Consider the following 14998-nt stretch of genomic DNA (forward strand, 5'->3'; position numbering starts at 1 on the left):
AATAACTTAGAGTTCACATTTAATCTGCGTTACACTGTATAAAGCAGTATTTCTCAATCTTGATTGCCCTCTAGCATCATTTAGAGAGTTTTTAACAATCTTCTATCAGGACTGTACCCCAGACCAATTAATCAGAACCTCTGGGGTGTTACCTAGGCATTAGTATTTTTAAAAGGCTTCCATGTGATTGCAAGGTACAACCCAGATTGAGAACCACTAGCATCAAATGCTGTCACTCACTGCTCACTTTTGTCCGCTGGAGAGGGGAGCTGTAAAGAAAAGTATTAACATTAAAGGTCCTGACCTTCAATATAAAGACATATAACTTTAAAGCCCTCAGAAAGTAAAATAATTAACTATCTAAGAAGTTTATATGTAAATACCAAAAGAGTCACTCAGCCATGAATACATTTCATACTACACTACAGGAAGATTCCAATTATGTTCTTTTTATCTCTTTCCTTGTGGGTATGCACCCACAGTTGTAGTACTTCTGGGATATAAACTGGTTCTAATGGCAAATCTTCAATTTTTTTTCTGTTTAGGGACAAAGAGCATGTAGTGAGATTTTAGATATTAGATATTATTATCTACATTTTACAAACTAGGAAACCAAAGTGCACTAAGATTTATTCAAGTCACAAAAAGGACAAATTGAGACACCACCTGGAATGTTGGAAATAGCACTAGACAGGGAGTCAAGAAAGTTGGGTCCCACTCACAGCTCTGCCAATATTTAGCTTTTTAAGCTTGGACAAGTCTGTGGTTTTAGCATCCTTGTGTAAATTAAAGGATTTGGACTGGAGAAAGACTTGCAAAGAAATTTCAAAGGAAAACAAAACTGGGGACATATATATGTATTGGGGAATGTCTTATTTCACCAAATAAACCACTGGAAAACAAAGAAAGTGCATGCCATCTATTTTCACCTTTACTTCATAGAAAAGGCATTTTAATTGCAAAGGAAGAAAAAAACCCCATAATGTCAGGGTTAATTTTTAGTATAGCTTAATGATAAACTCACGGTATTGTTGTCCACCAGGGATAGCCACCGACCCTCCCTGTGATGAGTGAATGAGAATCATGAGGACCTCTAGATGATGTTTCCAAGTTTAACCTTCTACTAATGTGGAAAAAGGGTGGAGGGGGATCATTTAATACTTCTTAGTGTAGTACTCTTTCAAAGGTTTCCCAAAATTCATATTGAAGAACTACCTTCATCATTTTTGCCATACCCAAGTACCCAACAATTATTTGCTTATGGCTTTTATTTAAATTGACTTATTTTTGCTTAAATACATTTATTTCAAAGGAAACTTTATATCATTACCTCGAATAGAAAACGAAAATCTCTTGTCATAAATAGAAGATAACCAGATAAGTATTAAAATGCAAGTTTTATATTATTTAATTTTATTTCCTTTTACTTGTAGCTCAATACTATTGCCTCCAAAGACTCTGAGCCTAAAATGTTCTCTCTCTCTGTCTTCCCTACGGAGAGAGATTAGCACATCCTAGAAAGGTATTAAAGACTAACACTAAACTGAGCCCTCAATGTAATCAGAGAGATCAAGAAAAAAATAGAAGAGAGCCTCCTTTTCCCCATGGGATTGATTCACTATTACATAATGTCACATGCTGACACCACCTGGATCATCTGCCACTCTGCTACTCCTGCCTCTGAAGAGGTAATGTACTCTCCCTTTTTCACTAATGCCAGAAAGAAGCAAAGACTTTAATTTCCCAGAATTTTTAGTATTGGTAGTTAGAGACAGCGGGCTGGGGAGTGGAGTCTGAGAAAAGCACAAGAAGATAAAATAGAGAATGGAGGCTCACCTAGAGGGGGTTAAGGAAACCAAAACATAGTGCCTGGAAAGCACTGAGATTCAGGGTCTGGTCTGCTGAAAGATCTTTGCCATAGGCCACATTTAGAAAACAGACAGCAAGCAGATTAATAACTCCATATAGCAGCTCATAGGATCTGGGCAAGTATCACTTCTTATTTTTAGATCCACTCCAACTTTAACAAACAGTCTAGCATGGTTAACACGGAGTTTCTAATCCACAGAGAATTCACATTTTTAGCTGCAAAGGCCCTTGTTATTCATGAATTATAGCAGCTTTACCTATTCTTTATAATTCAGAAACTTCATTATTAAAATGTTTGAAGCAAGCTACGGAGCATCTATCATTACTTAAAAAGTTAATTAGATTACATAAAAGAAATAATTAGATTTGCATTTTTATCTTGGTTTTAAACTTCCAAAGAAGATCACAACAGCCTGCCTGTGGGCAATTAAAAACAGCATACAGCAGAGAAATAGAGGAGAAAGGGTCTGTTTTTCCTGGCTAATTCATGATTGAGGATAGAATTACAAAATATTTTAAGGGCTTGCTGAAGCTGGGGGCTAATCCTAGACTTCTAAGCTTTGTTTATAACTCTCATTTCATTGCAAGAGAGCATCAGATACATGTGCAGTGCCAATAGTAGTATCAAATTACTTCCAGTGGGTTTACTCAGTCCTGTTCAGAGGCTGTTGGAAGGAGATTCGTTACCTGATCAATAGCACAAAAAAAGGACTATTGGCTAGAGTCAAAACAGGAGCACTGTAATTGCTTTTTGTTTACCAATGCTAAATACAATTAACAAAGAGGTACAACATAAGACAGAGGGACTACATGAGCCCGGAGCGCTCCTGACTTTCATCAGTCTTATGTCGGTTCCTCCAGCCATCTCCAAAAGACAATAAATGCCAAGGTCCAGCTCTTAAATTAGAGGTCACTTAGATATTTAATGATGAAGCATATCTTTAAATATATATCTATTATTATTATCCCAGCAAAAAATTAATTAACCAGGTCATACAGGCCATGAAGGCTAATGTACAAAGTAATTATTTCTGATCTTTAGACAACTACTTCACATAAAAAGGTAGTCCTTATTCTGCTCAGCAGATACCTGAAATGCCTGTAGTTAATCATATTGAAGGAAACAAAGGCAAGGTTTAACTCCTTAAAAGGTGAAAGTCCATCTCAAATTATTCTGTTTAATGGTTTAAGAACAATCACCTCCTTTCTTATAATATTAGCATCTCTTCTGGTTACCAGACAGGAAGAAGAATGCATATCTAATGGTGCTCTCCCATGACAAACACACAGAGACACACAAAACATATGAAGAGCACACAGGAATATATTGTAATCAAAATGGAAAATACTGTGTATGAAAAAATAGTCATATACTCTTAAGAACAGAGTAACGTCTCAGTGAAGAGACAAATACTTGGCTTTGCAAATAAGCAGCATGTATTACCGCATTTAAAAGGGACAGCTTTCCGATGAGACAAAGAGTATGTGCAAAGCAGCAGCAATGACATTTGGTTCAGGCCTTCCACAGATGGAATTTGCCATCTAATGTATGTATTAAATGACTAGGGAAGGGCAATGAATATTGTACACTAATTGTAAAGATTAACAAAAAGCTAAGAATTTCAAGTTTCACAATTAAACTTAAAAAGGCATATGTATACGAATTCATGAAATCATTGGCCCTGGCCCGGGAAGCCAAATGCCCAGGTAATACCCCATCCAGCCAGTCTACTGTTAGGAGACCACTGTTGTTCCATCAGCGATGTCAGGAGAGGACACAGCCTATATAACACACAATATAAGCCATTTGAATAACTCTAAAATTGGGGTTTGAAGAGACTATATTTTATCAAAACCTCAAAAAGTAAGCTTCTTACCAAGATATTTTCATGAGCTAAATTCTCCTCCAAAGATTAAGTTTTAGCAACAAAATGCCATCAATGTTTCCTAGTAACATGCTATTGAAACCAAAGAATGTGGGATGTTGTATCCACGAAGAATAACTTCTCTAGATTCAAAAACCATGACATGCTCAATTGAGGTTGTGTAAATAAATATATAGGTGGATCAAGAAAGCAGGATTTATAAAGTATTTTCTCCTTTGCTTAGACTAGACTTACATGTACTGGTTGATTAAAATACTGTAAATATGCTTTGATGTGTCCAATAATTACAAGTGAATTTTGTTTACCTGTCAACATAACTCATAAATAAAATGCTACAAAAGACTGGCTAAGATACTCTAGTGCAATGGTAGGGGACAAGGAGGATGAAATTACTGAAGCAGTCATCTGTCCTTTGGAATTAAAGGATGAGAACTGGCATTCCCAATTCCAAGGATCATATTCCATATCTATTCCATATCTATTAGTTTGGCTTTCCATACACTTGATGAAAACTGTGCTATTTTTGTCCTGGAAGAATCAAAAATGTCCAACTTTTTCTGGGCTCTATATCGGGGGAATTACTTAATATGAAACAAATTAGAGGAATCACCATTTTCCCCAAAGCACAAACAGAGGGATTTGAATTCACTAAGCAAACAGCCTCCTAAAAGATCTGTTAATATTAAAGCATTTTAACAATCATTTAAAGTTATTAACCTGATTTTTTAATGGCAAAAATTGACTCATCAAAAAAATAAAAACATTGATTCACAAAGTCATTCATCTTGCTTTCTAAACATGGTTCACATGGTCTTAAATGTATCTCTTTGAAAATTTAGTTAGAATTTACCAAGGCAAAAGTATGTTAAAAATTATACTTAAGGAAGAAAAAAAATAATATGGTTTTTAACTATACATATAAGTTTTGAATGATTGCACGTAAAATAAGCATGGGGACTTTTACAATACTGTTTTCATCATGTCTTCTTCCCATCTCTAAGGAAAAGTCCTGATTTCAATTTGTGCAAGCCATTCAGGTTTTCATTTGCTTCCATTACAATAGGCCCAGATGTGTTGGTGTGTGGTTATTATAAGAGGTTAGACACTCTTCCTTTTCTTTCTATTATAGTTTGCAACATCAGGAACAACAGTACTGATTCACAAGTCAGCATTCTGAACTATAAGCAGACAGCAATCTTGAATGTAACCAGCTGATACTCATGATCCATAGCCAATTGCCATGGCTTAATCTCGCTGATTTTGTTAGCTAACAGGTTCTAGGACTCAAGATTTAAAAAGAAGAAAGAAGGTCAAACTTGCTCAAATGGTCTCTGTATACATTTGTTCTCAGAAGGGAAAGTATGTTTTGTACTCACCTTATTTTACTCTTTGTTCTGTTTTGTTTTCAAACAGGAGAATGTTTCTTTCATGATAGAAAAATGTGTGCAGCATCGCTTAAATCTCATATCTTGCTCAAAAAAACTGTACTAAAATTAGCCCACCAATAATCTCTCCTAAATTGGATCATGTCTATATTTTATCAAAAACCATATTTGAAAAATACTTTTAATCCATTCCCCTTCCCCCAAAACACCTGAAAGTCTGAATATCAAATACCTGCTTCATAAGTGTCAGAGATAAATATGTTTTGTGTAAGGAATATTTTTAAGCATTTGAAAAATTCTTCGAATGGTCGCACACTGATAAGATAAATACTGACAAGATATGCAGTAGTAACTGCGGTAGCTCAGGACAGAACAAACTATAAATACAGGTTATTGCTTCCTGTTATTTTTAAAATATAAATTCTTATTACGAAGATTCCTGTATTTCTAAAGTGAATGCAGCTCTGACACTTTGAATCTCTCTCTGATTTTATAATTTACACAGCTGAGATCAAGTGCTGATTAGCTTCAATTTTTAAAAATTTAAACAACGAGAAATAGCCATGATTTTAAAAGTAATTAAACTTCTATTAGAAAACCCGAAAAAACAATTTTCCTATCTTCTCAAATTAAACATTCCGATGAATAATATTTTAACATCATATTCTATAGTTTCCTGAAGAAGGCATCAATTTCATGTGGTAAAGTTACAACTAAAATCATATGTTATCAATAAATCCTATTTCATAAAAATGCTGTGAACTGATTTGGTTGCTATTCCTCTGACATCCTCAGTACCACAAAACAAACATCAATTAAGACAGCCACTTGTTAGAAACACCAGTGGACTGACAAGTGAAATACATTCAAAATAAATAAAGAAGTAAGTAATGAAGATGTAGAAAAACATTAACAATAAATAACTGATAAGGGAACATCTCAGGAAACTTCTTCCATTCCTGCTTTACAAATAGGAGAAACAGAGAGAACTAAATGATCAGGTTATTTAACACCTACTGAGTTCTTAGAGAAGAATCCAGAGAAAAATGTAGGAAACCACAGGCTAAAAATCTTGACCTTAGCAGTAGGAGCTACACTGAAAATTCTAATAAGGGCAGAATCAGGGAACACCTGGACAGTTATTTAATTAAGGATCTCAGCATGAGTTATAAAAGAGATAAGATATCAGGAGGAGAAATTATTCCAAGATTTCATTGTAAAAGCTGACTGTCAAAAATGCCAGAGACATTCCATCTCCCCTGTATTTGGACTCTATTTTGAAACACACAGACTTGTGTATGAAAGATAGAATCAGAACTAATTAAACAACAAAAACACTGGTTAAAACCCTCAGGTGAAGATAGCTGGACAAAATGCCAAATGAGGTACAAGTACTTCTTCAGGCACCAAATTGGTACTTTAAATGGAACACCAAGTATGATTAAGAAATGAAGCAAGGCTCTAAGTTAACACCACTGGCTTTCACCAATGAAAGAGTAGAAGAGTAGAAGAGTAAACTATGACTTTATGTGAATTAATATTTTTTTCAATACAGTAAGATATATGGGGCGCCTGGGTGTCGCAGTTGATTAAGTGTCTGACTTCAGCTCAGGTCATGATCTCATGGTTTGTGAGCTTGAGCCCCACATCGGGCTCTGGGCTGACAGCTCAGAGCCCGGAGCCTGCTTCAGATTCTGTGTCTCACTCTCTCTGCCCCTCCCCTCCTTGTTCTCTCTCTCCCTCTCTCTTCCTCTCTCTCTCTCTCTCTCTCTCTCTCTCTCAAAAATAAATAAAACTTAAAAAAAAATAAATACAGGAAGGTATAATATTACACTCAAGCAAAGGAATAATATAATTCACAATATACTGTCCCAACTAGGCTGAATAACAGATCCCAGAGGTTAGAAAATAACCACAGCTGGCTCAGTTGGTTAAGCATCTGACTCTTGGTTTCAGCACAGGACATGATCTCATGGTTCATGAGTTTGAGCCCTACATCGGGTTCTGCACTGACAGCACAGAGCCTGCCTGGGATTCTCTCTCTGCCCCTCCTCTGTTCTCTGTCTCTCAAAATAAAGAAAAGGGAAAAGAAAAGAAAAGAAAAGAAAAGAAAAGAAAAGAAAAGAAAAGAAAAGAAAAGAAAAGAAAAGAAAAGAAAAGAAAAGAAAAGAAAAGAAAAGAAAAGAAAAGAAAAAAGAAAAGAGAAAGGAAGGGAAAGAAAGAAAGAAAGAAAGAAAGAAAGAAAGAAAGAAAGAAAGAAAGAAAGAAAAGGAAAGAAAGAGAAGGAAAAGAAAGAAAGAAAAAGAAAAAAGGAAGGAAGAAAAAAGAAAATATACACAGCAACCAAGAGAAACCACAGAGGCTGTGGTGGGCACACATAAATTTGGGATGAGTATTCCTGAGGATTAATCACCAAACAGTTCCTTATTTTATGGCTTTCTAGAAGTCACATACCTATGTTCCTATTCAAAAGTGGAGGTCAGTTCCCTTACCGATCTCAGAGAGCTATTAGTTAAATTAACCATCAAGTTTCTAAAGGAATGCCAGAAATCAGAATCCCTTCCCAGACCATTGTAATCATTATCTATGCATTTGTGTCACAGTGCCACAACAAAAAAGGGTAATTTTTAAATTGTGTTACAATTATTTGGGAACACGTTTTTCTTCCTTTCTAGATTGTAAGTTCCTTGAAGACACATAATTATTCATTGATGTTCACACTCCCCACAGCACCTAGCAGAAATGCAGTTACTATTTCTTAAAGAACAAATTAATCATTATCAATCTTTGCCCAGGTCATAAGACTCTTCTCATAACTGACCTACTCAGACAGTCCTAACAAGCAAATAAGTATAAGCTTCTCCCTGTGATACTATTAAGACGGTAAAATACAAAGCAGAAAGTGGTTTGTGGCAATAAAAATAGCATGTGTGTGCTACCTTTGAAACCATTTAGGTTTCCACTGGGTTGTGCTAGGCAAATGGCAGAAGGAAAAAGAGATAAGGTTTATTCTGTTTATGTGTCACATCAGAAAAGAATGCTTAGACCACCACGCGGTCGATGTTTCCTACATCCACTCATACAATTTTATACAACCTCCTTGAGCAACAGCCCTGTTGGTGCTGTAAACAGGAAAGGGGCACATTTGCAGCATTTTCAATTCCGTTTTCAAGGAGGAAAGTATCTAAGTATAATCAGCCGAGAGTAATAAAATACACTGACCTGGATCTGTTGCTGCAGGAGATTAATTTTGTGCTGCTGCTGCAGAAGTTGCTGCTGTTGTCTTGCAATCTATCAGAAATAAAGTTTCATTAAGTTCAAATGAAATGCTTGCACCTTTGCCATTACCCCAGGTATCTCTCTTGGAATTGCAAGAATGCTTTACTGTACTTCTATGTGAAACAGTTCCTATAAAATGAGAGAGGCAGACTTAGTAAGTTGGAGAAAATGAAAAATTTCAAACAGGTGCCGCCTCTCTGCTTACCCCCTAAATCTCTCTCTGTAGATGAACAGGACCCCTTGTACGACATTTGTGAGCAGTTCATCCATATCTGCAATGGTCGTCGGGAAAGAATGGGAATTTTGAAATCTGATCTTTGGACAAAAAAGACGGGAAAACTCTGGCTACATTTTCTCAAGAGCTTAATTTGGATGTAAAAAGTAAAATCTGTAAGCAAAGACAGGAAATAACTTTCTATTACTTACAAACATGGTCTATTTGGTGAAATCTTTTCTGAAGGGAAGATTTTCAGAGCTGATAAAACTTACAAATATTGTCAAAGGAGTGCAAAAGAAAACAGCAAAAACTCAAATCTTTCTTTTTTTCTTGTTGATGTCACACATACAAAGCATTATTTAGAAACAAAATTCAATATTCATCCATTTATCCTTTTGAGGGCAATGTGTTCATTTTAAAGGTCACGATCCACATGAGTTTTACCTTCATCCAAAATCAAATTCAACAGGTTAACACGTAATCTGGTCTATATGAAGAAATATTAACCACCTAAAGTAGGCTCTGTGGAGGATCCAAATCTGCCCCTCAGAAGAGCAAACACCTCCTTTAGCATAATGGTGCTTACTATAAAACATGAGGAAGGCATCAGGCTGTTTATTGCCTCAAAAGCTGAAGTCCGGGGGATACCCCTTATGAGAACACACTGCCAGCGTAAGAAGCTAGACGGAGAAGTGGCCCCAGATTACTTAGAAGGCTTTGGTTTTGTAGGGCCCTATAGGTAAGAGTTACAGCTTTTTTGTTCCTATTTCTTCTATTTCCAAAAGCCAATATTCTAGAATGGGCAATCTTAGAAGTAGCAATGAAGGTGGATCAGCCTTCAACTGTATATTTCTTGAGTCTTTTTGATTCTTTAGCCTAGAATAGAGGGAAACACCCAAATCACATTTCATTGAGCCCGAGATAACAAAAAATAGCAGTCTACTCCAAAATGTTGTTTTGTGGTTTCTGGTGATGACTGGCTCATACTGGAACTCATGATAAAGCTGCCCCTATCATAGGCTAGAGTTTGAGAAGTGGGACTACTCCCCTCCAAAGCTTTATAAGCAAAACAGAAACACTATGTAATCAGATTGGAAAGGCTCAGTCTGCTTGTCACTATTCAAATCAGAAATGGGCAACTCACTCGGCAACTCTAGGTATAGATGTGGGACCCTCTGAATATTTATTTCCTCTTAGCAAGCCAGTGAAACACTACTAGGCATCTAATATTGATGGTCCCTCCTAAATGATAAAGTGCTGCATAGAAATGCATCCAAAACACCACAGTGCAATTACTATCACCCACTCTAGACGTATGGGTTTGACACAGTGAAGTATGGTACATAAGCACCATGTGGCTCAAATTCTGAATTTTATTTGCCAATCGGTTGAGCTACATGCTCGCTTCATTGAGCATGACAACCTAGTTTTAAGTGTCATTTAATTTTCATTTTGAAATATAATTACAAAGTGTTCACTGTAAGATATCACTCGTCTGCAAATGTGTCAAGATTAATTTGTGCTAGCTTATTCACAAGTGTCAATAGTTAATTACTGTGTCATCTCTGGATGGCTAAATGACATTCTAACTTCTGATTTTTTACAGTGTTCCTTTATGTTATTTTCCATTAGGGGCTGAGTCCATATTCCTACATGTGGGCAAATATTCAAGCATATAAAATACCAGACGTCACAACTCATTAAAATCAACAGAGCATATATTGCTCTATATACCCCTATAAAATACATTTAACTGAAAAGATAATTCCAGTAATAATGTCAGATTTCTAAAAACTGCACATTAATTTGGGTCCATCTGATCTAAAGCATCAGGGACTACTCTATAGGATCATTGTTATTAGATTAATGTACTCTTATGAGACAGGAAAAACGTTTGGGAAAGTGATTTATTTTTTAAAAGATATACACTTAAACTTTGCTATTTTTTCTTCTTTCTCACTTATAAATCAATGAAATCAAATTCTTAGAGGAGCCATGTGCTAATTTGTTTTCAATGATTTACCTATGCTATAAATAGAGTGACCATATAATTTATCATTCAAACCCGGCCAACTTTTGCAAGTGGAATAGGGGTTATTAATAATTACTCTGGGAAACAGGCATTAGCCATGGTTATTCTGGGAAAACTGAGGCCTATGGTCACCTTAGCTTTAAAGTCAGAGAAAATCATGGGACCAGTAAGCTTAAAGATCTTCAAAGTTTCTCTAGACCAGGACCCTTCTTTTCCGGATGAGAAGAGTAGGCCCAGAGAGAAGCAACTTACTCTTGGGTAAGCTACACTAGGATTGCATGCGATGCCTGTGTGAATGAGTCCCTAAATAATTAATCAAATCCAAATGTTCTGGAATAACGTTATCACTTTCAGTTATGCCCAGTTGCTATGATGCCTTTCTTTGTTCTCCACATATCCCCTCAGTATTCTTAAAGACCCTGGATTTCCAGAAGTCTTCTTCCTTTGTTTTTCCATCTTTCTCTTTCCTTCTTCTTTTCTTCTTCTCCTTCTTTTTTTATTTTATTTTTTATTTTTAGGAATGCTTATGACAAATAAACCAATCAATGTGATTACTCGCTGAGCTTGGTGCATTCCACCTCTCCAGTTCATCAGCTCCTTTTGCAGGGCTCACCTGTTCTTGCTGTTGGCGAGCAAGGTCCATTTGCTGCCGTTGTTTCTCAATTTGTGAGGCTGCCAGTTTTTTCTGTTCATCATGCGCTGCCAAGAGCTGCTCCCGTAAACTGATCAGCTGGGTAATCATAGTAGAGAGTTGCCGTTCTTTCTCTGCCAGGCTCTCAGGTGTACCTAAAATGGAAGTGAGAAGATATCTCACAAGTTTGAGAAAAGTCTGAATGAATTGGGGAAAAGTGGAGGGCAGATTTAGAAAGGGACTACCCTAAGACACTTAACCATCTGGGACAGTAACTGGAGGTTACTGTGAGTATAGGAACACTACAGAGTATCAGTGGAATGAACACCAGAGTTAGTCACCGACCCTGCCAATTAAAAGTATCATTGCTAATAAAATTCTCGCTCTTCCCTCTGGCTCTTTAAAACAAAACAAAACAAAACAAAACAAAACAAAACAAAACAAAACAAAAAGTAGAACTATCCCCATTCTCGCCTTTTTATCATATTCCCTCTCTCTCACCCCCCCCACCCCTACTTATCCCCACCAAATCTATCTGATCAAGATAGGAAACCTATGATATTTAGTACCAAAGATTAGAAACCATGGGTTGTATTAATATTCTATAATATTAGCTAGTTATCTCTATCTCAGTGACCAACACAGGATCTAAGACATAGTAAGTGCTTAATAAGTGTTACAGAAGGAATTTTCCAATCACTGATCTCATAAAACTTTTCTATTGTGCAAAGACCTGTCTCTGAAGCTTGGATGTCAGGAGTTGTTCTCTTGGCCTTGGAACGAGTTCTACAGAGAGGGAGGGGAAAAAAAAAAACTGCCTTGCCTCAGGTAAGGATAGGATTGAATCTTATGTTTTTCCCCTGTGAAGGGATCAAGCTAAAGTTCTCAAGTTCATCCTTAAAGGCAACAATGTTGCTTGGAGGCCTCTCTCACCCTTTTGTCATTTGTCATTCTTCAAAGGGAAAAAACACGTTCGAGGTTGAAAAGGTTATGCATAAGGATGTGCTGTTTAATGAATATGATGTCGCTGAACACTTATGGTATGCACTAATGGTGCTGAACAGTCTTTTTATGGGCAAATTGCACAGCTCTCCTAAGTAAAGGGTACAGAATCCTTTTGTGAATCTAAATTAGAGCATTTACCACAGCATAAGATAAGAATTTCAACCCACTGTATCTGAGCCACACAGGTTTCATTATGAAGAAATGATCTATGATTTGAAAGCTTTTCAGAAAGATGCCACCAGCTGTCAAAGGGGACAAAGATTGCCGATTTGTGTGTGTGTGGAAGAGTAGACTTCCAATCTCCTTATGAAACTCCCCTCAGTCCTGCTAAGAAAGCACGAGGACAATCTGAGAAACTAAAAATATTTCAGTTAGCAGTGGTCCTATTTTCTTAATGGCTGCAGGGACAAACGGAGCCTTCAGAGGATGCTGGCTAGTACTTGCTAGTGTATGATTCCCAGAAGGTAAGACTGATGTCAGCAGAGAAGTTATGCCACTTAGGACTATCTTGGGGTTTGTAATATCAATTCAAGTCCTTAAAAAATAAAGAAACAAACAAACTGTCAGTATCCCATATGCTTAAAGATTCACTGAGTTGAAAGATGGCCTAAAATCAAAATTAAAAGAAAAATAATCATAAGATGATGTTAGAAAATGTATTCAACTGATAAAGGAACAAATACTGTATCCAGCTGTTCTTTCTAGCTACTGGAATTGATTTTTTTAAATGAGTTTTTATTTCAGCAATAGGAATTTCAGCTTGGTAAAAAAAAGAACTTCATGAATACAAAAGCAGGTTCCCAGTAGGAATCATAAAATTTCTTCAAAAGTACAACAAGCTCAATTAATTCATGATATATATATATATATATATATATATATATATATATATATGAATGAGAAGACAAAAAAAGTATGAAATGTATTTATTTACTTATTTTAGTCATTTCTAATTAAAACAAAATACTTCCTGGGGCGCCTGGGTGGCGCAGTCGGTTAAGCGTCCGACTTCAGCCAGGTCACGATCTCGCGGTCCGTGAGTTCGAGCCCCGCGTCAGGCTCTGGGCTGATGGCTCGGAGCCTGGAGCCTGTTTCCGATTCTGTGTCTCCCTCTCTCTCTGCCCCTCCCCCGTTCACGCTCTGTCTCTCTCTGTCCCAAAAATAAATAAAAAAACGTTGAAAAAAAAAATTAAAAAAAAAAAAACAAAATACTTCCTGAATGGCAACTATATACCAGAATACTGATACTATGGCAAGAAAAAGCAGATAGACTTCTCTACTCTTGTGCACTTTGGAGTCCAAAGTGCATGACAGCAGGGAACCTTAATCAAGCAATTACACATACAAATGTAAACTAAAACTAAATAAGAATTACAAAATGACAGATATTTGGGGGAAGTTTAACCAAGTTTGGGAGGCCCAAGTGTAAGAAAGATAGTCTGAAAAAGTAACAAATTATCAGGAAGATGAATAGAGTTAAGTAGTCAAAGAGTTGGAGGGTGATCAAGGAGCTTTTCAGGAGAAGCAACACAGGCAAAAGCCCCCGGGGTGGGGGCGCAATGGAGGGGAGTTCCAGTGTGTTCCACAAGTTGAAAGAAGGTAGTAAAACTTGAGCAAGGAAAAAAAAAGGGTGGGGGGAGTAGAGTACCAGATGAGGTACAGAGGTAGTAAAAGTTCACACCATTCAGTGAACTAATAGACCATGCTTGATAAACTTCATACTTATTCTAAGAATGTTTCAAAAATAACTACAGTATTTTAAATAAGGGATGAATGATGTGGTCATTCTACCTATGGTGTGGAAAATAGTTCGGAAAATTATAAGAATAGATATTTGGGATATATGGACATTTTATTGCATATGTTTTTGGAAATATTCTGATCTACCTGTAATTTTCTTACTATACCTTTCTATATGAGGTGAGTTAAGAGAAGACTTACTGGAAACTGGGAAAGTTACTGCATCACAATTCTTAAAGAAGAGAAGCATTCATAGGAAATTTGGGGCAAGGGCCAACATAAGAGTTGGATCTGGTATTTACACTCCCAAGGAAACACTAGAAGGTTTTCTCTTCTCCTAGGTTAAATAATGTTGTTTTAACAATCTTCAATACAGTCCCCTTCCTCCTCTACATAGGAAACAGAGAAGCTGAGGATAACATATACATGACTTCTTACTTAGCTTCTTCTGTTCAAGGTGAAGCCAAAGGTCTATAAATGCATTCGTGCTTCCAATGCTACTAGACATGTATATATGCATTTACAGAATAACACAATTTAACTGATCTTTTTACAAATCAGTATGATATTCAAGTTGTTTAATTGTAAAAATTCAGTGACATCTAAATAATTTTTTAAAAAGCATGCCAGAGAGCAATATTTTTAGAAAATTTAGGCATTCATATAAGACTATTGCTATCTTTTCCTTAAATTTGAGGAGCACATATATATTTTGAATAGATGTGAGTGCCGTAATGAATGCAGTTGGAATGAAATATAGTAGCAAAACAAATCTAAAATTCTCCCTCAACGGGGAATTTATATATACACATACATATATGTATATATAAATTTACATATATACATATATATAATTAAGGAGAAATCAATTTACACCGTACAATAGCTGACACTCTCTAAATGTGATGCATGACCATTTTTCTATTCTATACCCATTGTATTTGTTCACATATA

At 36.2% G+C, this 14998-nt stretch overlaps 1 protein-coding gene across 27 annotated transcripts in view; it reads right to left on the reverse strand.

Annotated features, from left to right (window-relative positions):
- Positions 1 to 14998, reverse strand: part of SOX6 (SRY-box transcription factor 6) — a 693774-nt gene that overhangs the window by 195170 nt on the left and 483606 nt on the right. For all 27 annotated transcript variants that reach the window (XM_058688340.1, XM_058688339.1, XM_058688348.1 and 24 more), the window contains 2 exons: positions 11282 to 11454; positions 8363 to 8431 (listed from right to left, as the gene is read on the reverse strand). In XM_058688340.1, the coding sequence (XP_058544323.1) occupies positions 8363 to 8431; positions 11282 to 11454 (242 nt within the window). The remainder of the gene's footprint in view (positions 1 to 8362; positions 8432 to 11281; positions 11455 to 14998) is intronic.

Source organism: Neofelis nebulosa, chromosome 10 (assembly GCF_028018385.1).
Source record: "Neofelis nebulosa isolate mNeoNeb1 chromosome 10, mNeoNeb1.pri, whole genome shotgun sequence".
Classification (NCBI taxonomy): Eukaryota; Metazoa; Chordata; class Mammalia; order Carnivora; family Felidae; genus Neofelis; species Neofelis nebulosa.